This window comes from Sturnus vulgaris, chromosome 2 (assembly GCF_052056855.1).
Source record: "Sturnus vulgaris isolate bStuVul1 chromosome 2, bStuVul1.hap1, whole genome shotgun sequence".
Classification (NCBI taxonomy): Eukaryota; Metazoa; Chordata; class Aves; order Passeriformes; family Sturnidae; genus Sturnus; species Sturnus vulgaris.
Genome location: NC_142244.1, coordinates 101,579,395 through 101,601,833, shown reverse-complemented (window position 1 = coordinate 101,601,833; position 22,439 = coordinate 101,579,395). Strand labels below are relative to the sequence as shown.

The following is a 22,439-nucleotide window of genomic DNA, read 5'->3' as shown; positions in this document are numbered from 1 at the left end:
TTTAACTCACTTCAATAACACAATCTTTGCAAAATAATGGTCTATATACAAATTTGCATAAGTTGTGCAACATTTGGGTGTGACAGATGTACCTTTCTTGAACAGCAGAACAAGAAAAAGAGGTTACTGCCCACTTTTCAACTTTTAGTCATTGCTACTGTGCACTGGAAACTACTTCCCCTTCAGATCTGATGCCCAGAACACTTTTTCAGCTTATGTGTGCTGCAGATTTCAACTTTCTACATCTTTTTTTTAAAAAAAAAAACCTCCAGCCATTAAACTCAAAGCTTCTTAAAGAATAGGTAAGTGAAATTTATTGGTTAATTAATGAATCCGAGTAGCCAACAAATATTCTCTAAGACTCGACAACAGCAAATGCTGTCTCCCGTGAAGAAATTTCCATACTCTAATAGGTAGTCTTGTCCAACATTTTGCTTTCTTGCCAGGAAACATTTCCCAGCAAAGAGTGTCCTTATTTTTAGCCTATTGGAGCAACACTGAAAGCTGCAAAGAACACAGTCGTGGAAGAAAGTAGTTCAAGAGGGACGTGCTGCACTATGGGACACCATTGACAAAAGTGATTAATAAAACCAAGGCTCCCCTGTGATGCTCCTGGCCCTCAGCCTGTGAGAGATCTCATGCTGGAATCAATAGGAGCTATGCTTTCATCACCAAATCATTAGTTTTGACCAAGAAATTGCAGAAGTATTCACTTCATTCTAGCCTCAGTTTATATTTTTCATGTTTCATGAGTGTAGAAAAAAATTTATGTACCAATCAAAGATTAATGAGACCTTCGCTACTGTAGGGTTGTGGGAGGGACCACGTAAGGGGCTTCCTTTAAAAGCAAACCTTGCCAGGGTGCTCCTTTTCCTCTGATAAGACAGATTTTAAACTCATTAAATATGTACATGGTCTTCCAAGGAAAACACAGCTCATACAGCAGCAGATATCTTGTGAAGTGAAAGATTTAAAAGTGATCCAGGGAAAGTGATCAGGTGAAACACAGAGGAAGAAACTGATTTTCAGCGAACAAGAAGTATTTGATTTCACTGTTTAAAAAAGTGTATATCATCAGAGGTTTATTTAATGTGGTATTTCTGTAGATTCCATAACATAACTTTTTCTGTATTGTCTGCTTCCAGACAATAACTCTGCAAATTCAAATATGTATAAGTAAGGCAGATAGAAGGAAATAAGCAAGGAGCAGTGAACCAGGAGAATGTACATTTTATAAGTAAGACTACCCCCAAAATTAATATTTCAAAATGAAATATTACAAAACTACAAAACATTGCAATACTGATTGCATTTTCAAAATCTACAAAGCACCAACAGTAAGACACTACTTGAAGTCTTTGCCTGTGACGGATATGTTTAACAAAACCAACACATATGCCATACCTTTATTCAGGTTGTCCTGATACCTTTCTCCCATGCAAAGTGCAGCAGTTCAGCAATTAAGCATGCCTTGATTTTAATATCTATATAACATAATCACCTATCAACATAATTTACTCCAACTAAAGATCCGCACAGACCATCACCCCTGAGTGGCCCTTGTCAGTGTCCTCAGGAATGAAAGGGCAAGCACAGAGCAGCTCTTCCTTAGTGCACCAGGACTTCTTAAGCCAGAACTGTCTTGATGACTAACAGATATTCCCCTTATGATTTGCCTGATTCCTTTTTTAACCTACTGACTCTCCAAGATAACCTCGATGTGCTGCTGTCCACAGCCTTCAGCCATCAGTGTGCCACATGTAAAAGCAGGTACCAATGTGTCAGCATAAAACAGACCAAATCTGCCTCTAGGAATACACAGATCAGAGCAAGAAAAGCTGGAAGTCTCTGAGTGCACTGGGTGCCCATCAGACAAAGCAGGCTGGTAGTTGTATAAAACATTTCTTTCTTGGAGACCAAGGCTCTCAATTACTTTTTTGGTCATACACAGGGAAAATATATTTACATCCTACTATTTTTACCACTTTTAAAGAAGATCTTATGAACTATTAAATGTGATGCCCATACCAGGCAAATTAGTAGAAACTATTCTTAAAAGTAACTTTAGTAGATATATGAGAAATAAATGTAGAAATCTGCTATATGAATGAGACTCGATATGAAATTGGAAAGTTTTCTCAATACAATCTGCTGAAATTCTCAGCAGGCAAGCAGCTAGAGGAGTAAACACACCAGGAGAGCTGAAAAACTGGACTAATGGATGGATTTATTGTAGCAGAAGTATTAATTAAAGGAGAGGAGAGGAGAGGAGAGGAGAGGAGAGGAGAGGAGAGGAGAGGAGAGGAGAGGAGAGGAGAGGAGAGGAGAGGAGAGGAGAGGAGAGGAGAGGAGAGGAGAGGAGAGGAGAGGAGAGGAGAGGAGAGGAGAGGAGAGGAGAGGAGAGGAGAGGAGAGGAGAGGAGAGGAGAGGAGAGGAGAGGAGAGGAGAGGAGAGGAGAGGAGAGGAGAGGAGAGGAGAGGAGAGGAGAGGAGAGGAAAAGCCTTAGTAGAGAGAAGCCCTTGTAGCACACATACTTGTGTGTTACAGCTCATCCATGAGTTATCCGGAGAAAGGCACAGACTGGGCTATTCAGTATAGTAGAGCTGAGGGGTTTATTGACCATGAAGAAACACACAACAACATTATGGCACCAAGTAATAGCTGGCAAATTTAATATAGAGAGTGTAAAATGCTACACAGGGGAAAATGCAATCCCTGCTCTGCCAGCTATGACAGATTCCCAAGGGGCTGCTCATTCACAGTCCCGTGAAAATACAGGCTCAGTACGGCATCTGAACAGAAAATTAAGATATTAACTATGGAAAAAATAATAACCAGAGGGTAAAATATAGAGTGCCACACCACCACCACGCAGCGCATGCATGTTTTGAGTAACACGTCAGCTTGGTGAGCACTGTGTGTGTGCTGGGACTGGAGATGGTGACCACGGGTGAGGTGGGACAGCAGGAACTCAGAACTTGCCCGGGAAGGGCCATGGAGCTGGTGAAGGGTCTGGAGCACAAGGCTGTGAGGAGCGGCTGAGGGAGCTGGGGGTGCTCGCCCGGAGAAAGGGAGGCTCAGGGAGACCTTACCACTCCCTACAAGCCCCTGAAAGGAGGCTGCAGTGAGGCCTCTTCTTGGGCTCTTTTCCCAGGTAACAAGTGACAGGACGAGATAATGTCAAGCTGTGCCAGGGAAGGTTTAGGTTGGACATTAGGAAGAAGTTTTTCACAGAACGGGTGATTAGACATTGGAATAAATTGCCCAGGGAGGTGGTTAAGGTAAGACCGGACATGGCACTCAGTGCAATGGTTTAGTTGACAAGGTGATGTTCGGTCACAGGTTGAACTCGACGATGTCTCAAGTCTTTCCCAAATTAACTGATGCTGTGATTCTGTGAGCTCGCAGCGCCGTGCCCGTGAGCGGCTCCCTGGGGCGGCTGCGGGGAGCGGGGCCCCGGCGGCGCCTCCCCACAACACCGCGAGATGGCGCCGCGGGCCCGGGAGCGCCGGGCGGAAGCGGCGGGGAGGGCGCGCTCGGCCCCGCCGGAACGGAGCGAGGCTGCGCTGGAGGCGGCTTGGCGCGGCTTTCCTTACCCGCCGGAGCCCCTGGCTGCCCGGGTGGGTGCGGGGATGGCGGTGCCCCGCGCAGGCCGCGGCCCGGACCTCCCGCAAGAGGAGACCGGGCTGAGGGCGGTGGCAGCCGAGGCGAAAGGGCGGCGGGAGCGGGAAAGCGAAGGGCTCAGGAGGGAGATGTGGGAGCCCGGGCGCCTGGTGGGGCCGAGGGCGGTGATTGTGGCACCGGGCGGTGGCTGTGGCAGCGCTACGGGCGCGGGGCTTTGCCGTTTCTCTGCAGTTTATGGGCCCGCGGCCTGAGGCGGCCATGAACGAGCCCGGCGCTCTGTGCGCTGGGGGCAGCCGGGGCACAAGGCCTGTGCTGCTGCCAGCCCTTGGATGGAATTGTGTGCCCTGTTTGCTGAGACAGGAGCTGCTCATCGCTCCTGCCAGCCTTTCAGTCACTTGCCGGAGTCTGGGCACGACATCTTTGAGACCATGAAATTACTTACACTTTGAAAAGCTGTACTGGAGAAGTTCCATCCTGTTCCTTGTTTATGACTAAATTGACCAGATATATATGAAACATAAGCTACTGATAATTATACATCTTTTAGCAATTTATTTCTTCCCTCTGGTTTTTGGCTGAACTAGCTTTTGGGTTTATGTCCTGGAGCTCAGAGAATAAAGACGCTTTTTTGAGGAGCCACAGTGGATCACACTGCCTCGGCTTCTGATAGGGCCAAAAGATCTCTAAGACATGCTAAAGTTTGAGAACATTATTTTGCAGTATGCTAATTTGTTTCCCTTCCATTCACAGGAGTTGCTGCTGTTGTTTTAAGGACGTTGGACATCATAGTGATAGGTGGGTTTTCACAGCACTCCTGTTGGGATGAGAAACAGCTGTAACTGTATCCTAAGTGCTGGACAAGTCTTGTATTTAGTCATTCACAAACCAGAATGCAGTGTATAGCGTTGAGAGTTTTTACCTCTTCTTTTAAAGAGAAATAATTTTTGCTGCTAACTGTCCCAGCAATCACGGGCTTGTGTTTCTGCGTGACTGTAACTAGGGCACTTTGGTATTAAAGTAAACGTCACAGCAATGCACAGTGGTAATCTGAAGCACAGAGTGTCAGACCACTTTTTAGACATTTCCCTCTTCTGGTGGTAATTCTGCATCAGAGTAAGCACCAGAAGTATAAAATGCAATTGTGTTCATGGGAGGATGTACTCTATTTATGTTATGTTCACATTTTTTTAGCTAGTATGTACTAAGGTGAGTTCAAAATATACAGCACAAAATTATGTTTAATCCCTTAAACTGCGAAGCTTACTGCCAAGGAGTTTATTGGAAACACCTATCACTCATAGGGATTTTGGCTTTAAATGCCAAAACCAGTTTGGAGATAAAAAAGTGTCTGAACTACCACTTGTTGAAATCAGGAGGAATGTACTGGAAAAGTAATTCCTCTATTAATAATGTCACATTTTCCTGGGTATCTCATACTAACCATTGCCAGAAACTGGAAAATGAGTTAGGGCAGCTCTGGCCTTGACTGAGGACACTTCCTACAGCAGGGACAAAAGCAGCAGTGGGCACAGGGGCTGCTCAGTTGTCTATTGTTAGGGGCATTTCCAATTCAAATGTAGTTGGCTTTTTCATGAAAGCTTTGTATAAATGTGTTTTGTTGAAACCTGCTGAATTTATTGAAATTCAGCCTTCCTTGAATAACATAAGATGTTTTTACCATAGTATCATGCAAGAGGTTAGTTAATCTTGTGTCGATGGATATTGTGAATAGTGGAACCCTCACTGATCCTGCTCTAGCCTTGGAGTTGTCCCTGTTTCCTCTGTGTGGCAATGTTGTATCCAGCACACCACTAGTCCCAGAGTGGTCCCACAGTGGGATTTACTTACCAAGTTATAAACCCCAGTGCACTGAGCTTGTGTCTGTGGTATGACAGACATTGTATTAATTTCTTTTGATTCCAAGGGAATTAAATGCTGTCATTGCTTCAATCAGACTTGTTTATTTTCTCTAATGTTCACCTGCCTTAAGCTGGTAAGGGGGACAGACATATTTTGAGCAAAGGAGGTACATCCCTGGTTCATTATCAGTGGAGAAATATTTTAAAACTGGGAGAAGGAAGTAGAAAATAATTCCATCATTGATGATCAGTGTAAGCAAACAAATCTCTTTCCCATTTTAAATTGCACATTTTGCTGGTGAGTTTTGTATGTTCATTTGGTCGACATTTCGTTTTTAAGTATAAATTACAGACATAGAACTATTACATTTATTTTTTCTGCAGCTTGTGATGTTTCATATTTTATGTAGTTTGTTTTGGAAGAGTAATTCAACTGAACATAAACTAATTTTTTAATTTAGTGCCCTTGCTTGCAGCATTTTTATGCTCTGTTTTATATTTGTAGTCTAATGTTTCATAAATAATTTATGAAAATAATTAAAGTTTCTGTATTTGGCAAAACAGGTTTTTCATATTTGGTAAACTAATATAGTTGGATGGTTTTGCCAGGGTTTTTCCCCTCCTTGTCTTTTAGAAAGCATATGTACATGCTGTGTGTTAATAATAAAGTATCAGACTTTACCAATTACTGCTTTAAAAATTATTTACATTGAGGTCAGTCTTGATTTCTGTTTATTCTGAAGCTGTTTCAAAGAAATTTTTGTCATGTAGGAATTAGAATGGACATGAAAATTAAACACACCTACTTTTCTAAAGTGGAAAATTAAAGAACTGGCTATCGTGGGCTTAGGTTTTTTAAGTATTAGAAAAAGATGTTATGGCAACCTTGACAGTATCCAGATGTATCTGGGAAAGATATATACGGGAAAGAGACAAAAAGTACACGTGCACATCATGAGAGTGGAGGTGAAAGTTTTGAAGAAAGCAGTGGTTGGAAATGAGATGTTTAAAATGCACAGAGGGATGACACAGTAATTTTTATGTATGCATGGGTTTTGAGTTACAAGTAGCTGCAGTGTTTTGCAGGGATCTTAGTGCTGGGTTTTCTTCTTTCTCCAAGCAGGCAGGAGAGAATCCAGTGGCTCTCATGTTTTAGTTGCCTAATGCCTGCCTCTGCAGCCCTTGCTGGCATGAATTGTTCCATCAACTGCAGTGGAGTGCTGCTGTATGTAGAGCTTCTTGCAGACAGATGGGTGTTACCAGGGGTGTATGGTTTTGAGCTTAGTGTGGCCTTTGGAAAGGGCAGTCATTTGCTTTTGTGATTGCTGCATGATTTGCATTTTGTTTGACCATTCCGTTCTCCTTTCATGCAGTATGGTTTGTCTTAAGTGACAAAAATTGCTCTTTAATCAGTATTGTTAAATATGAAGCAGAGCACAACTGGTCTATGTACTGTGTTCATATGCATTTTGAAAAACCCTGGCTTTATCCTGGTATAAATCTACAACGTTTTAAGTGCTGTCTTGGCTATATTCCAGTGTTTCTGGGAATAGCATTTGACCATACCTTAAGAGTAGCAATAAGTAGTTTAGTGTACTCTATTTCTTTTACCTTTCACTGGCACCTAAAATAAAGTTCAGGCTGAGGGTGAGAATATCAGGAGAAATATGTGAATGAAGCAGCTAACCTACTAGTGTACTAAATAAATAAAATAATATGTAATAAATAATAAAATAATTGTCAGATAAGGGGAGATAAAGAATATTTCTCAATGATATCTACTGGTAAACCACACTGGAAATGTTGATAATTATAAATCCTGCCTGGGGATTATAGAGCTCTTGTTCTCTCTTTCTACCCCCACAACCATTTTTTTCTTTTTTATTCTTTTCCTGTCCAGTTGCCCCTCTCCCTTATGCCTTTTCCTCACATTTAAAAAATGTGGTTGCAACTTGAACTGACCTGTGTTTTCTTCATGGGAGGTAGGATCAGATGCTGGAGGGAGGAAAAAAAAAAAAAAGAGAGAAGCAAAGAGAATGAAGGGACTATATGTGGTCAAAAGTGCAGCCTAGGTTAAACAGAAATCTCACTGCATGAGTGGAATCAGGATGGGTTTAATCATTTTATGGCAATTGCTTATTATATACAAGTTCGTGTGCAGACACAGCTAAAAAGTGAGAACAATTTGTGTGGCATTAATTTGGAGAATAAAAGTTGTGGAAGCATGAAGAAAGAGAAGACCAATGGGAGAAATGTTCAGTTCCAGCATTTCAGGCTACATTTTGTAGAACTCTCCCTTTTAACTTTCTTACTGTAGTGGGGAATTTTATGGAATGGGATGTTTACTGCTGCTTATCAAAATCTATCAGTAAGAGACTTCAACTTGACCCAGCAGAGAAGGGATGCTTAACAGCTGTAGGTCATAGTACTCAAATATAACAAAAAATATATTCAGTGCCTGTGACCACCTTAATACATATATTTTTATGAATTAAAAAGCTGCTCTTTTCTTTTCTAGTTTCCCTTGATCATCATCAGAAAAAACTGAAGAGATGGTAAGAGGTCTTCAAGGGTTTCTATGTGATAGCTGAGTCATATTTTATATATAAAATGCATATAAACACTTCTATTGAACTGTGAGTGCAGACATGTAAAAATTAGATGTAAAAGTCACTAAATTGCTTTGAAAATAGAATTCAGATTACAACAATGAGTGATTTGTCTGCTCCTGGGAGGACTCCAGAGAAATAACAGGAGAATAACAGAGGACTGATCATTTGCCTTAGATTTATAGCTTTTGTTTCCTTGCGGAAATCTCTTATTTCCATTTATTCCACAGCTGAAAAAGCACAGACACAGAATTATGTGAGACTGAAAGTGTTCCTTTCCCTTTTCCACCCAAATGTAAAACATTTCTGTAATTTCTTTTTTAACAGATGTATTTTTAAAATTCAAATGTAAGAGTGGTTTTCAAGAGTTGCTTTCAACAAAAAAAACCCTCACAAAAAGTAGTTGGACAAGCACCAGCATCACAGTTCTGTCTGCATGAACTGTTTTTTTGTCTTCTTTTCCCTTAAATTAACAACTGGAGCTAGTCAGCCAGACAAATCATCCAGCTTGATTCCAGAGCTTTCAGTAAAGTCATCAAGTTCCTTTTTAGAAACATTTTATAAGAGCTGGAGATAATTTTTGAGCTTTTAAATAATATATTGTCTTTTTTGCAGATATATAGAATGTAGGAGATACCCGCTTTAGTCAAGCTTCATAGTCTTTCAAAACTGGATTTCAGAGTATTTTAATATTTAAGGAAAAAAATAGGCAAATGTTTTAAAAGTAACTTGCTATATGACATTCTTAAGCAAAGGGAAACAGTAAATAAAACATCGTTCATCCTGGCTGTTAGGTAGTTGGATGATTAAGGATGAAGAAATTCCATATGGAAGGCAGATGCTTTCCCTCTACCCACTCGTTTTAGGAATGATGCATTTTGGGAACTCCAAGTACATGGTCTTGTAGCAGTGCAGTGTTAGACCAAGAGGAAAATAGCAGTCAAGTTTCATGGACATTAATTCTTTCTTTTCAGGAAAGATAAATTGTCTGCACTTTCAAATCACATAGCTGAGCTACACAGCCCTTCATAAATAGGCTGCAGTTTTTGATCCTTAAGGAATGCAATTTTGTTGTGGAGAGTTTTCATTATGTACTCTATTGGCTGAAGATATTTTGTTTCTGAGAGCACTTAGCAATGACCTTAAAAAGATACAGCATTGATCTCTTACAGAATAATAGGCTCAATTTTCCAGAAAGAAGCCATGAGAGTTGCAATTATTATTCCAAACTCATTAGCATTTGCTTTATTGTCTGAGAACCATGAAGTGAAAACAAATGTAAGTAAAGTAAATAAACCTTTCTGGATAGTGTTGAATGGGAAGTATTTTTTAGGTTTGAGTTTTCTGCTTTGCCTTGAGATTTCTTTTCTCCAGAGAATCGTTATTTTAAGGGTACCAAATAGTGCCAGTGCAGATCAAGAAAACAGGCTTAAAAGATTTTTGTCTTGAATGTCCTTAAAAAAAAAAAAACAGAAAAGAATGCGCCTTAATAAAGGACTGTAAATGTCACATTCATCTCTGGTCAGCTAGTTTTGCCAGATAAAAGATTTTCTATGGAAATTAAGACGTGAGGGAAAGGGAGAAAATAGTTGCTATTTGGTTTAGTTGTTTTAGGCTCTAGTCTACTTTATGGCTTTCTTTTTAAGATCCTCTATTATCCTGCTTTTTTCGAGTAGGATGAGGGTGGAGATGAAATGGCTTGTGTGAAGGGAGCTTAAGGCTACAGGGACTATGGGGCTTTGTAGTTTCTCATGAAATCTGAACAGCATGATAGTTCTTTAAGAAAAATTAAGATTAGCTGGAAGACAGGAGAAGGTGTGTTACACTATGTTTCTTCCCATGGAATTGTTTTTCTCTGTACTTTATCAGTGGCACTTTATTGCATCTTTTCATTTTTTGGTTGGTGATGAATGCAAAAGGGAGATTTACTGGCAGCTTGCATTTGGCTAAATACAGTCTTGTTTTTGATTGTGGCCATGGTAGATATATGAACTTGTCTGAATTGCTGTTTGACCTTTTCTGAGAAAGTTTGGCAGGCAGATGGAGGAAGTACATTACTGGAGGAAATATGTTACTGGATAAAATGAATGCACTTTTTTTAATGCAGAGGAATTTTAATCTCTTGTGTTTTCTGTCTGTGGATTTGGAAATCAGGTATAGGTTTTAATATCTATACCTTGGAATTATTCAGTTCTTACAACTCCTGAGTGTCTAAGGAATTGTGGAATATATCCACACAACATATTTCCTAAAAATAACTGATTCCCACTGTAGTAGCATGAACACTTGGAAAATACCTTCTGGACACTAGAACTTCTCTGTTTCTAGTTCTTCAGTGGTAGTTGTGTTGATGCCTAAACAATCTCTTGTAGGAGTGATGAGGTGTGGCACAAGTGCACTGTGCTCATACATGTTATTTTTCTAATCTCCATGTGCTATCATAGCTAAAGGATGACAGAAGATTAAAAGGCAATGTTGTGCTTGCATTTAGTTGCTCCCCTCAATTATTCTTTGTTTCTCTCTCTCTTTATACCTTCTTTTTTGGGGGAGGGGCTGGGCATTAGTGCTGTGGTGTGTGGTTGATTTTTTTGGTGTTCTTTCCCTCTCCCCATGTGTTTTGGCCACAGGAGGACACCGAGCCGTGGTACTGTCAGAAAGTGTACGCGAGGTACTGGAGGCACTATGACTTAGCCATGCGCTGGATGCACAGGCACCAGAAAGCCTACAGGAAAGCCATGGAGTGCTTTTATCATCTGCCATGGCATCCATGGCATCCTGCTGCAGCCTCTCCAAGCAGCCACTACTCAGATTGGGATGGGAATGATCTCCCACATACCCAAAACTATTCTGCCTGCTATAGACCAGATGTCAGAGTTCCGTATCATGGGGGAGCTCAGCAGCACGCAGATGCCTACCAGGAGAGGGAGGATGCTGATGAGGACTCCGAAATGGAAGAGGATGCTGAAAGGGACTCTGAATGGGATGCTGAAATGGAGGAAGACTCTGAGTCTGAAGGGGAGATAGAATATGACTTGAGTAACATGGAGATCACAGAGGAGCTTCGCCAGTTTTTTGCAGAGACAGAGAGGCACCGAGAAGAGCTGCGTAAGTCTGTGCTTGTTTTGTGTTTTGTGATATTTGGTGGCCATAACATTGAGTGCTGGATGGCTTCAACATTTATGGGTTTTGTAAGAATTCACAGAAACAGGCCCTGCAAGTGAGCAAATCAATTGACTGAAATAGGCAGAACTGATGAGTGCACTTAAGTACTCATTAGAAATAAGTTTCAGAACATCTTTGAAAGCTTTTGGTGAGAGAGAGAAAATTATGACTGCCAAGAGGAGAATAACACTTTTGTCCAGAAGACAATATTAGTCTTCAGTGCTGAGGAAAAAAAACTCCAGAATTTTTGTGGTTAAATCTAGTTAATGTGTTGTTTATCTGAGGGGGGAGCCCACAGGAAATGCTTGACTCCATCACTGAAGCATGGAGTAAGCCTCAAGTATTTTATAACACAGAGTAGCCATTTTATTTGTTATTCTTTGGCTAACCTGACAGTAAAATTTCATTACTCTTTTCTTCTCCCCCTGCATCCTCTTAATTCTTTACCACAGGTTTCTGTTTGTTTTTGCATCTTGATCTGGACCTAAGTCCTTTGGTAGGGAATGTAAGCCAAAGTGTTATAATTTTTCTCAGGTCTTGATCCTCAGAGGTATTGGCCATTTTTGTTTCTCTGAAATCCTTAAAAGAAGTAAAGGATTATGCTGCACTTTATTGACACTTCACTCATATAGATGTTGCAGATAAATTGATCTGTTTTAAGAAAGCAATATGATAAAAATAACTTTACTCACATGACTCCAGTAGAAAATACCCATAATGAATATTTAATAGAGCTTTCTCTGGTTTTCTGAAAGAGAAGATAGTCTAAAAACTTATAATAAAGGCAATGACTGGAAGGGAAGGAAAAAGTGGTTTATGTTCTTTGATCAGCAGGTATCAGAGGGTGCACTGAAACAACTCAGCTTAACTTCACACTTCTCATCTGTGTGATGCACAGTTGATCTAGTTAGCAGAGGGAGGTGAGTTAAGGAGTTCTGTGGTAGTGCCTGACATGAATCCCTTTCTCACCGTGCTTTTGCAGAATCAGCTTGGTGTTCTCTGTTGGAATGTTCCTTTGATGAGGTACATGGTGCTTTAAGACACTGGGCTGTTTCTTGGAATGCAGAACATTTTCTTTGGATTTATTTTGACTATTATGATTAGTGGTGTTTAAAGGTATGTGAGCGATTAAAGGTGGTATCCTGGAAATGGGGAAATCAGGGCTTAGAGATGTTTTCTGTAGTAAATAGCCTGTATGACCTTGGTGTAGCTATTTAGTCTCTTCCTGACCCCTCACTGGCTGCTCTTGCTAAAAATATTATTTGATTCTTTATGGTGAGCAGATGAATTGGGAGGAAGTTTGTGACTCAGAATACAAATTTTACCTTTGTTCCTTCCACCACAGCAGTACTTGGAGCCTTTTGGAATAATTTGGTCTCTGCTGTGTAGTAACCTAATTCTGGACGAGTGTAACTCCATGTGCTTCAGTGGCACTATTGAAGATCTTCATGCAATTTCAAGTAGGCTCTGGTCTTTCATTACTGTGCATGCCTCAGTTTCTTTAGTAGCTTCCCTAATAAAGTGAGGATAGTTCTAAATAAGCATCTATAATTCCTCAAAGCATGAAAAAGTAAACAAGTACTTGACTTAATGAAATTTAAAAGTGTCACAGAAATCTAGGGTGAATGGTGCTTTCACCAATGCTAATTTTGTGAGTAATTAAAAACACAATATGATCTTGTTTGGAAATATTTTTTCCTGCATGGTGAGGGAAAAGGAAAATAAAATAAATTTTATATTCTGTTACAGTTTATCAAAAAAAGACACATAAGGTGGGGGGGGGGGGGGAAATCATTGTTTCCCTGATGGTGTGGAAGTGAGTTGATATGGAGACCATGTTGAAGGCAGTGATGCCTTGAGGAGCTGGAACAGAGGTTACACACAGTGTTGGGGAGAATAAAATGGGCATTTATTGTGAGGCCTATGAAAGGCCTACAAAAGCCACACCCCAGCAATACACGTGCCACAGTCGTGGCCCCTGCCTGGATGGCTCCAAGATGGAAGCAAAGGAGGGCTTGGTCACGAGATCTCACACCTTTATGGGTTTCAGTCCATTTGCATGCAGGAGTCAACTGTCCAATTAATAGTCTCAAATAGGGAAGTTTCATCCTCCTTGCTTGCTTGTGTGTCCGCCCTCCTCTTTTCACGTTGTTTATGCTTAGGGCTTGAGGTTTAAAGATGCTGTCCTTGAGTCCCCAGCTGGAATCAGACTGTTTTGTCTTCATAACCCAAGCACAACGGAAAAGCACATCCAAGCAGAACAGAAAACTTAAAACTCGGAGGTATCAGCAGTTCTACTCTACTTTAAGGGGTAGTTTTATTAATTTTCCTGATTGCTGTTTATGAACAAAATTAAATTTAGAGGTTCATTAAGCTGTGATCCATAATGATGCTATATCATGTTATAACTTTCATACTTATTTAGCAATTGTCATTCCATATTGATGCCTCAGAAGATTGAGATAATGCATCTGCAAAAGAAACCCTCAGTTATTGAGTATTTTCTCTTTAATGACTTTTCATTTTAATCCCAAACTGCATATCCTGAGCATGCCTACCTTAGGAGCAGATTTATAGAGAAACTTGGGTAGCATAAACTTCAGTAATACCTGAAATTTACACCTCCACGTCTGAAAAAGAGATTTGGAGAATTTTACATTGCCTTTAATGCAAATGAGATTGTTTGGGAGTGCCCCAGTGGAATACCAATAGGGACCTTGACGATCAGTTAAAGTAAAAGCAATCATTAGGGAATGTTAAGGGGGAGATTGTGTCTCATATTTTCTTCCTCTGGCATCAGTAATGGGCTCCGGGTGGAATTCACAGCCTCTGACCCCTGCACCTTGATATTCACTTCGGAGAAGACAAACAGCTTGCTCTTCTTTTAAAAGCAGAAAAGCAGAGTCTGCAAGAGTTAGATAGGCTTATGGGCAACTGAATGAAGTGTGAGTCACAAGGGAGCAGAGCAGCAATGGGACACAGAATGGGGAATTTGGCACATAAGGAAGGGGATACCAATCTTTGTGAAGTATGACCTCTGTTCGTTTGGTGTTTTTCTACCTATCCAAAATTAGGGAATACTACATAGCATTAATGCATCTGCTTTGGGCACCTGTAGTGAGTCTTGATTTTTCATGTGGGATATAGCTCATTCCCACACCTGACCCACAGATGTCTCATCAGCATGTAGAAGGATAATCAAATGGATTAAAAGAAATCCTAGCTGATGTCAGACTCTTCACTTATAATGCCTGATCTAGAGCTTGCTGGAGATAAATGATTACAGACATCAGAGGATAAGATCTTGCAAACTTTAACTGTGAAGGACTTAAATAGGCCTGAGATGTAGGTGGGAATCAGATGACTCAATCTTGGAGGTCTTTTCCAGCCTTAATGATTCTATGATTCTGTAGCTCTTTGAAAGGCGTTTGAGCCTAGATGGTAACATACAAACCTTAATGCTAATTGCAAAGAGAAAAGATAAGAAATATGTTGGGTCAGACTAGCCAAAGAAGAAAATTTAAGATTTATTTAATTTCTTGGTAGCTGCCACAAACTTGAAAAACAAGCAAATTTCTAGCTTCTGTAGGATTTTTTGTTTTGTTTTCTCAGTGGGCATTTGCAGAGATAGTCTGACTTGCAAAGTAAGGGCTTTGAAACTGGCAAACTTGCTGCATGATTTAACACCTCTGTAGTGATACAGTTCACAACCAACCTCTTTTAAAACAATCTTTTTTTTGTGTTTGAAGTCACATCAGTTTCTTACTAGTTTTTATATTTGTATCATGTGTGGTAGTCAATTACATGTTCCTGGAATGCCCAGAAGTAATTATGAGCAAAATTTTGCTGAGGCTGTAGGAACTCAGACATACTAATATACTACAAACTTATCTCATGTTTTAGATAATGGTGCATTTGATTAAAACCCTTAGAGACAGTTTTAATTCCTCTTCACTTGTTTCTTCACATGCAATCATAATTATATAGTGATTCTCTCTTTTAGAGTTTTCTTGTCAGGCTTGTCTGTCATTCTGGTTCTTCATGTGGCTGATGATCCAAGTGTACTATGCATCTTGGGAATGTTTGTGGTTGCATTTAACTTTCCCCTCTGGCAGTTGAAAAGGACAAAGTTGTTTTCCTGTGTTACCATACCTATCAGACCTAGGTATCTCCAGGCATCCAAGATGTAAACGACAGAATGCAGTAAGTTGCCTTTTTACATTTGGAAGAATTAAAAGAGCAAAAACCAAGAAAAGAAGATTCACAACCCTAACAGTTCTGTAAATTGTCTAATTGCACATATTTATTACACTTCTTAATTTAGTCTTTGAAACATGTAGTTTGTCCTTACACAATTTTTCTTTGTTTCCTTTTGCTTATAAGAGAAAATCACTGCTATAATTGAGTGAGTGCAGCATTGCAAGTACATTGAGAACCATTCTGTTAACAGGATGGGGACAGAATCCTTTATTTAAAAACAAAGAAAAGCAAGGGAAAGTACCATCATGTCAGTTCATTACCGAAGGATAATAGTCTGTCATTTGTTAATGCTCTGACTAGTTTTTTCCATCAAAGCCTCTGTATTGCCCACACATAGCCTCCAGCTCTTCCCAAAAATAATGTCTCAAATTTTTATATGCTAGATGGAAAATATTTTTTTAGAAATGAACGGAAATGGTGAATGAAGATGTTTGTTTCAAAACTGCAATCTGTAGACTTTTCCCCTCAGGTTTCTTTTTCTCTGAAAGATGTTAGTTGCCACTGCCTCTTTTGTGAAGAGGAAGTAATGGAATTTTCCATGTTTTATAACTTGTTTGAATCGTACCAGATCCATGAAGCTTTTGGTTTTGTTTAAGGCCTGCATGCCTCTTGGAAAACAGAGTTTGATTAGGGGGTTTTGCCACCATGTTTTCCTTCTTCCCTTCAATTTTGCTAAATGCTTTTCCCTGTTTTTTTTATCTGCCTTTTTCTTTGTGAGACTGTAGCTCAAATTCTTGAAACTACAGACTTCTGGTCCCCATCGTTTCTTTTCCTTTTTTCTTCCTTACCCTAAACTGTCCAAGCAGTGTGGATTGTGAACTTAGAAATATCTGCTCAACTTCCCTGCCTTTAACAGCCTTGGTTGACAAACTTTTTGACAAACCAAAAAGCGTTGTTTGGCATTAACTTTACCACAGTCTATAGAAGCTAAGTTGCTGAAGTTTCTGAGAAATGCCTGTGAAATAAAAGCACTCTCTGCAATATGTGTGGGTGCTTGAGAGATGCTTTTGAAACAAGTTCTTTCATGAATTAAAGAAGAAATGTGAAAGTTACTCCTTTTGTACCACATCTCTAATCCTGATGATTGAACCTTTTGTTGTGTAGCAGCAGAATTTTCTCAAGTGCACACACTGTGTCCAGCATTCAGTACTGGAAGCCAACAACTGAGAAAATGCCTCTTTACTAGAGAAACAAGGAAAAGTGCCACAATTTTCACTGCTTTAATATTAAAAACTAATCTCTACTTGCAAAATTAGAGTCTGGAGGGCAAGAATTGGGTGCAGTTTTACATCTGTTTCATGACAGACAAGGTTATCTTTATACAAAGCATATCAATTTGTAAAATACTCTCAAGAAAATGTCCTTGGATCCTATGCTAGAGACAGAATTTGAGCTTAGGAGAATGTGTATCTTTGCTCTGTGAACCTATGGCTTGCTGCTGCAGGAAGTAATGAAGAGAGTAATTGGAAAACTCAAGGTACTGCTGAGGAAACTGAGCTGTGTGCTCTGGAGTGTTGTGGAGGAGTTAGTACATGTACCTGGAAATTATATATAAAGTCTTTCTTATTTGTATGTGCCTCAGGCTGAGCCTGTTTGGCAGTGTTGGCAGCCCTTGAAAGTGCACAATTGCAAGGCCAGGCTTCTTGCTAAGGGATGCCACAGGCTTCAGCTCCTTCAGGTGGCATCTGGGGATTCTGTGGACCAGGCTGCTGGGACCTGGAATGCCAGTTGCCTATCTGCCAGTGGTTGTACTGATCTTAGTTTTTTTCTAAGCATGCTGTGGAGTACTGGTATTTGAATTACAGCAGGTTTACAGCTGGGAGTGTGGGAAAAGAAGCTCATGTGGTTCATTGTGACTGTAGTGTAGATGTTGCTTTAAGAGGAATGCAAAGATATTGAATACTTCTACTTCTTCTCGCATTTGATGGAGATTAAGAATGCTATTTTAATATGAACATATGTATTAAACTTCATAAACCTGTGTTTGAAGTTTTCATCCTTTTTTTGTCTGCCTGATGTGTTCCTCTTGTAGTGAAACAGTACATACACTAGGGGGCTTTTCGAGAGGTTCAGTTTATTCATCTTTCTAAGGGATTTTGAGGACCTCAGCAGGAAGAAAGCAAAAGCCTCAAGTGCTAGAGTAATGAACAATATGATCTAAGTGTTCTTTATAGACCTTTTGCTTAACAGTTAACTTAGATGTCATCCCTGTGACCAAAATGCATCTTGTTGACAACATCCTTGCTGAATAAATACAGAATTTGAGCTACTCTTTCTTCCAGGAAGCTATTATCCCTAAGTTATTCATGACTCGGTAAGAGAAATCTGGTCATCTTGCATTGATGCTGCCTTGGTAAATCAGTAATGTGGTAAAATTCCTTCTGACTGGACTTGTCTTGAGGATAGGGGAATAAAAACAGGAGAGATAGCAGTTGAGAGGAGCAATGACCTCTGTCCCTCACCATCTGAGATCCATTTGATCCCTGTTTCTTTGGTAGTTGTGGGCTGCAGAAGGATTCCATGGAAACCGGTCAGTAGCTTGATCTGATGGATCAGCCACTGGAACTTCCTCTTTACAAAGAAAATACATATGGTAATTCAGTTTTAGATCACACGGAGTGTCAGTCAGTGTCTGTTTTGTGTCCATAAGGTTTCCAAGGATTGAAGATATTGTTGTGACGCTTACTTTTACTTGGGCTCTGCAAAGTTTTGGCAAAGTACCAACAGGTGGATCCCAGGGCTGAGCCCATGCATGGAGAAAGGAATCCTTCCCCAGTCTTGTTGTAAAAGCGAAAATTCCTTTTAGAATGCTGTTATGGAAGATTGCTTCATATGGGAACAGTTTGGTGTGGGAAGATGCAAACACTGCTTGCACTCAGAACTGGTGCTAGTAATTTTTTGAAGGTAGGTTTGCCTGCTTGGTTATTCCATTAGCATCTGCAGCTGCTCTGAGTGGCTCCTCTAGTCTCCTCTTCATTCTTTGTCCTTGCAGGGAAGACTGTGAAAGCAGCTGCAGCTGCTGTGGAAAAGAGCAGGTGAGACCACGCTGACAGGCACAGCTCTAGGGAAAAGTAGCATAAAATCATCTCTGTGCTAATCACTCAGCTTGGGGAGTCTGTCTTTACAGTTTATACACTTTTCCCTAAAATTCCTCAATTACTGGTTCCATCTGGGTACCACATGCAGCATTTCTGGATTTCTAAATGATCTTACTTTAAGGAGAGATGTGTCTCAGTGCTCTGCTGATAAATCTGAATTCTTCTGCCTTTAGTGTGATACTTTCAACCTTGAAAGTGGACAGTGACATTGTGGGCTATGAAGTAAGTGTTTTCTAACTCACCTATTTTGATATCTACTGGGGGAGCTGTTGTTGTAGAAAAAACATTTAAAGTTCCAAGGCATTCAGCACCAGAGTGAGTAATAATGAAAAGCAAATGCCAGAGAGCAAGGTAGAAATGGATGTAATGATGATGTCTTCTTTCTAAACTCATGACATACAAAATCTGCTCAGAAGCTGCAAGAGAGCATCATAGCAGAATATCTCGAGTGTTACACGTTAGGTCTCTCTGTCATAAAGCAAATCCCCTCTACAGACAGATTTGCTTAGGGACACGTAATTTACCCTTGCTAATTTTAATGAGGTAGTGTTAGTGCCAAGACTTCCCAGAGGCACCATTTGCTTTTCAGCGTCTCTCACTGTGCTTCAGTTTTATCAGAAGCATCCAGATGGAAGTCACATCCTTTTGTCATTAGGGAAGTGTGGGTGCTGGCATGGCAGAAGCTGACAGTTCAGAGACTTCCATCTGCCTGGGTCTTTTCAAAACTCATTTCTTTGCATGCATAAAATCAAGTGAGAGAGGCAAGCAGAGGTTGTTAGGCCACCCATCTCAGACTTGGGTGGCCTGTACAGACTTCAGTCACAGCCTTGGGTGTGCCACTTAGGACTAGATCCACAAAAGCTTTCAAAGTAGGTGGAATTCAGAGACAAATATTCCAAATAATGATGTTTGTCTTCCACATATGCCTTCCAGGAAGAAAAAACCTTGTCATACCCAAAGGATGCATCTTAGACCCTAAGGATAGAAGGGAACATTGTTCTTCTTGTCTTTTCCAGTGACAGGGTTGAGTACCTATGCCACCCTGTGTTGTCATCTGCTGGGAAGCTCATTCCAAGGAATCTAGAACACCTCCTGCTCTAGGAATTTGTGTGCATTTTCTGCTTATTTAGGCATTTAGTACAGGGGTGATAGCACTTCCCTGTTGCTCAGAGAAATAGAGAAGGTTGATACTGCAACATACTGAGAAACACTTGTGCTGTAATCCTCTAAAGTACCCAGTAGAGAGCAATCCAGCTGTTCGTCAGTGTTACAATTATTACAATTGTTGCTGGCCTCCAAAGTACCCAAAGCTGTTTATGTGAGTCTCAGAATTTCCCACAATATTTTTAAGGACACATGTCTGAATTTGTCAGATCACTGCTCTGGTACACCAAAATCGTGGAGGTAAAGTGAAAAAAAGAAAGCTAAATATTAAATGGATTTTTTTACTGGAATAAATAACATGGGTGTTACACCATTGAGTGTTATTGTTCACATTTAGCTGGATAAGAATCTCCTGGGTTTAATTTAATTTGTAGTTGCTGAAGTGATTGTTGCTCTAAAAGTCAGCTCTGCATTTACAGAAATTGTAGACGCTTTGCCAAGGAATGTAGGTCTCTAAAGAACGTGCTGGGCCTCAACTTTTCTGTGGATCAGATGCTGAAACTGATGCTGCTGTTCTCACTTCGTACAAGCCTTGCAGAATACCTTGATTTCTAGAAGGTCTGCAATTTCTGATGTGGCTGCTGAACGGAGCATTGGCAGAATCACTCTAAAATTCATCAGTTGTCATTGCCTTGGGATTTTTGGCCACTGGTAAATGTAGAAGTGTCCAGACTGTGAAGATTGCATCATGTGCAACATGCTGGTGGAGGAGGTGTTGAGGTGGTAGATGGCAGAGCAGCTGGCTGGCTTTGGAGGAGTGCAGGAAGAAGCATCTGCATTTTTCTGGTCTCTGCATTGCTCACTAGGTGATGCTGGTGCTGGTGTAGGGATTTGTATTCTCTGCTTTTACATCCTTTTCTTGGCATTAGGTACTGACCTCTGTCATGAACAGGCTGTCAGATTAGATGGGCTTTGAGTCTGGTGTCTCTCCAGTGTAAAGGCTTCATCAAGTCACTGAAATATTTCACATAGGAATTATCCCGTTGAAGTGACAGAGCAAAGACAGGGAGCTCCCAAGTGATAAGAAGTACAACTTAACTTTCTGACAAGTGGGATGCCAGCTGTCTCACTTAAAAGAGAGTGCTCAGATTTGTGCTCCAGCAACAAATCCTGGAATTATTTCTGAAGTCAAACATTCCCATTTTGTGGAAGTTATAATAGATGCATATCTGCAAGTTTCTTCTGGCATATGTCACCAGGGGTTTTTTTGTGTGTTTTTAATACTGGGCATAGCAGTTACCCTCATGGGTTCAAGTATATTTCATTTAATTTACTAGAGTGCTGAAAAGAGCAATGAGAAATTCAGAAGGTCAGAGGTAAACTTAAATTTCCAAAGTTACCCCTCAGCCCTTCCTTCCAAAACTTGTGATACATTTTACCAATTCCTTTAGTTTGACCCTTTTGCCAGATGTCTCTTTCCGTGTGCTTGGTCAGGCAGCACATGTAGTTTACTAGCAGCGTGGAGAAAATATTTATTTACTTGCTGAAATTAATTTTCTCTGGATTAGGCCTTGTTATTTAATTCTGCATGTCTGTGGTAATACTGAATTTTGGACCTGCCAGTTAACTGAAAGGTCAGTCCATAGCCTGACTATACTTCCTTCCAGAAAATCAGCAACACGGCTGCAGGTTGCTCTCCAAAAAAATGTTTTTCAAGTGTTTTTGATAAAGTAGCTTTCTCATATCAAGCAATAAAACAAACTTGAATTCAGCACTGTAGTGTGTCTGGAGACAAGAAAGAAATTTCAGTGTAAGGTTCAAATATGTGAGTTTGATCTAGAAGACTGATCAGGACATAGGCGACTTCCTTTCTTTTTTTCCTGAAAGCACCAAAGCTGTCTAACAGCTCAGTCCATCATGAAACATGTTCTTCCAAGTGCAAATGTTTAATTTCTATTCAGGGCACACATAAATAATTATTGTGAAACTCATGTTTCTTCAGTGTTCTGGTTTGCTTTAAAGTAGCACTTTTAAATTTTAACATTTCCTTGTTCAGTCTCCTCAGACTGTGCCATAAATGTATGTGAAGGTATAGTTATATATAGATTTAAGTAATCCTTCTGTTTACTCTGGCAGTGTTGTCTTTGTCTGGTGTCAGCATTGTTGCCATCAGTAACAGATTGGAGTTGTTTGGGGGGATGGGAATGCAGAGTCAGCTGGTCTGTATTTAATCTTACTGAAGTAGACTTGATCCTTACTAGAGGCAGCTGCCAGTGCCTGATCCTGTTCTAATTTCTTAGCAGTGGTCGGTCAGCAACTTCCTATCAGTTTAATTGTGTCAGATGGCACCAGCATACAGACACCTTGGTGCCTCTGGTGTGCTGCAGACCCCTGATTGCGCAGGGCTCACCTCTGTTTTCTCACCTTCATCTACAAATCCCTGATTATGAATTACATTTAGAGCAATCAAATTTCTAGAGCAGGCTGAAGTTCCACCAGCTAGCTGATTGTTTCATGTTTATGGGGTTTAATTGTTTCAGTGCATTTTCTGGTTCGGCTAAAAATACTCCTTTTTAGGGGTTTCATTGTGGAAGGTAATAGAAGAAAATAAAAGAAAGGTGATTTGATGTTTAGCTGGGCAGTAACTAGTGTAGCTTAGTGCTAGTGTAAACATGGACATGAAGACTTATATTGTTTCTGTGTAGGATCCTTGGCAGTTTGTT

The 22,439-nt window shown here is 40.3% G+C and overlaps 1 protein-coding gene across 2 annotated transcripts in view; it reads left to right on the top strand.

Moving 5' to 3' along the window:
* Nucleotides 1-3,474: 3,474 nt before the first annotated feature.
* The window catches only part of GEMIN8 (gem nuclear organelle associated protein 8), a 28,557-nt gene continuing 9,592 nt past the window's right edge, over nt 3,475-22,439 (top strand). Inside the window, exons 1-4 of one of the 2 annotated variants that reach the window (XM_014875868.2) lie at nt 3,475-3,620; nt 4,375-4,419; nt 8,002-8,038; nt 10,720-11,197. In XM_014875868.2, coding sequence (XP_014731354.2) covers nt 8,036-8,038; nt 10,720-11,197 — 481 coding nt within the window. In that variant the 5' untranslated portion in view covers nt 3,475-3,620; nt 4,375-4,419; nt 8,002-8,035. The remainder of the gene's footprint in view (nt 3,621-4,374; nt 4,420-8,001; nt 8,039-10,719; nt 11,198-22,439) is intronic. The other variant, XM_088160212.1, reaches the window with a different exon arrangement.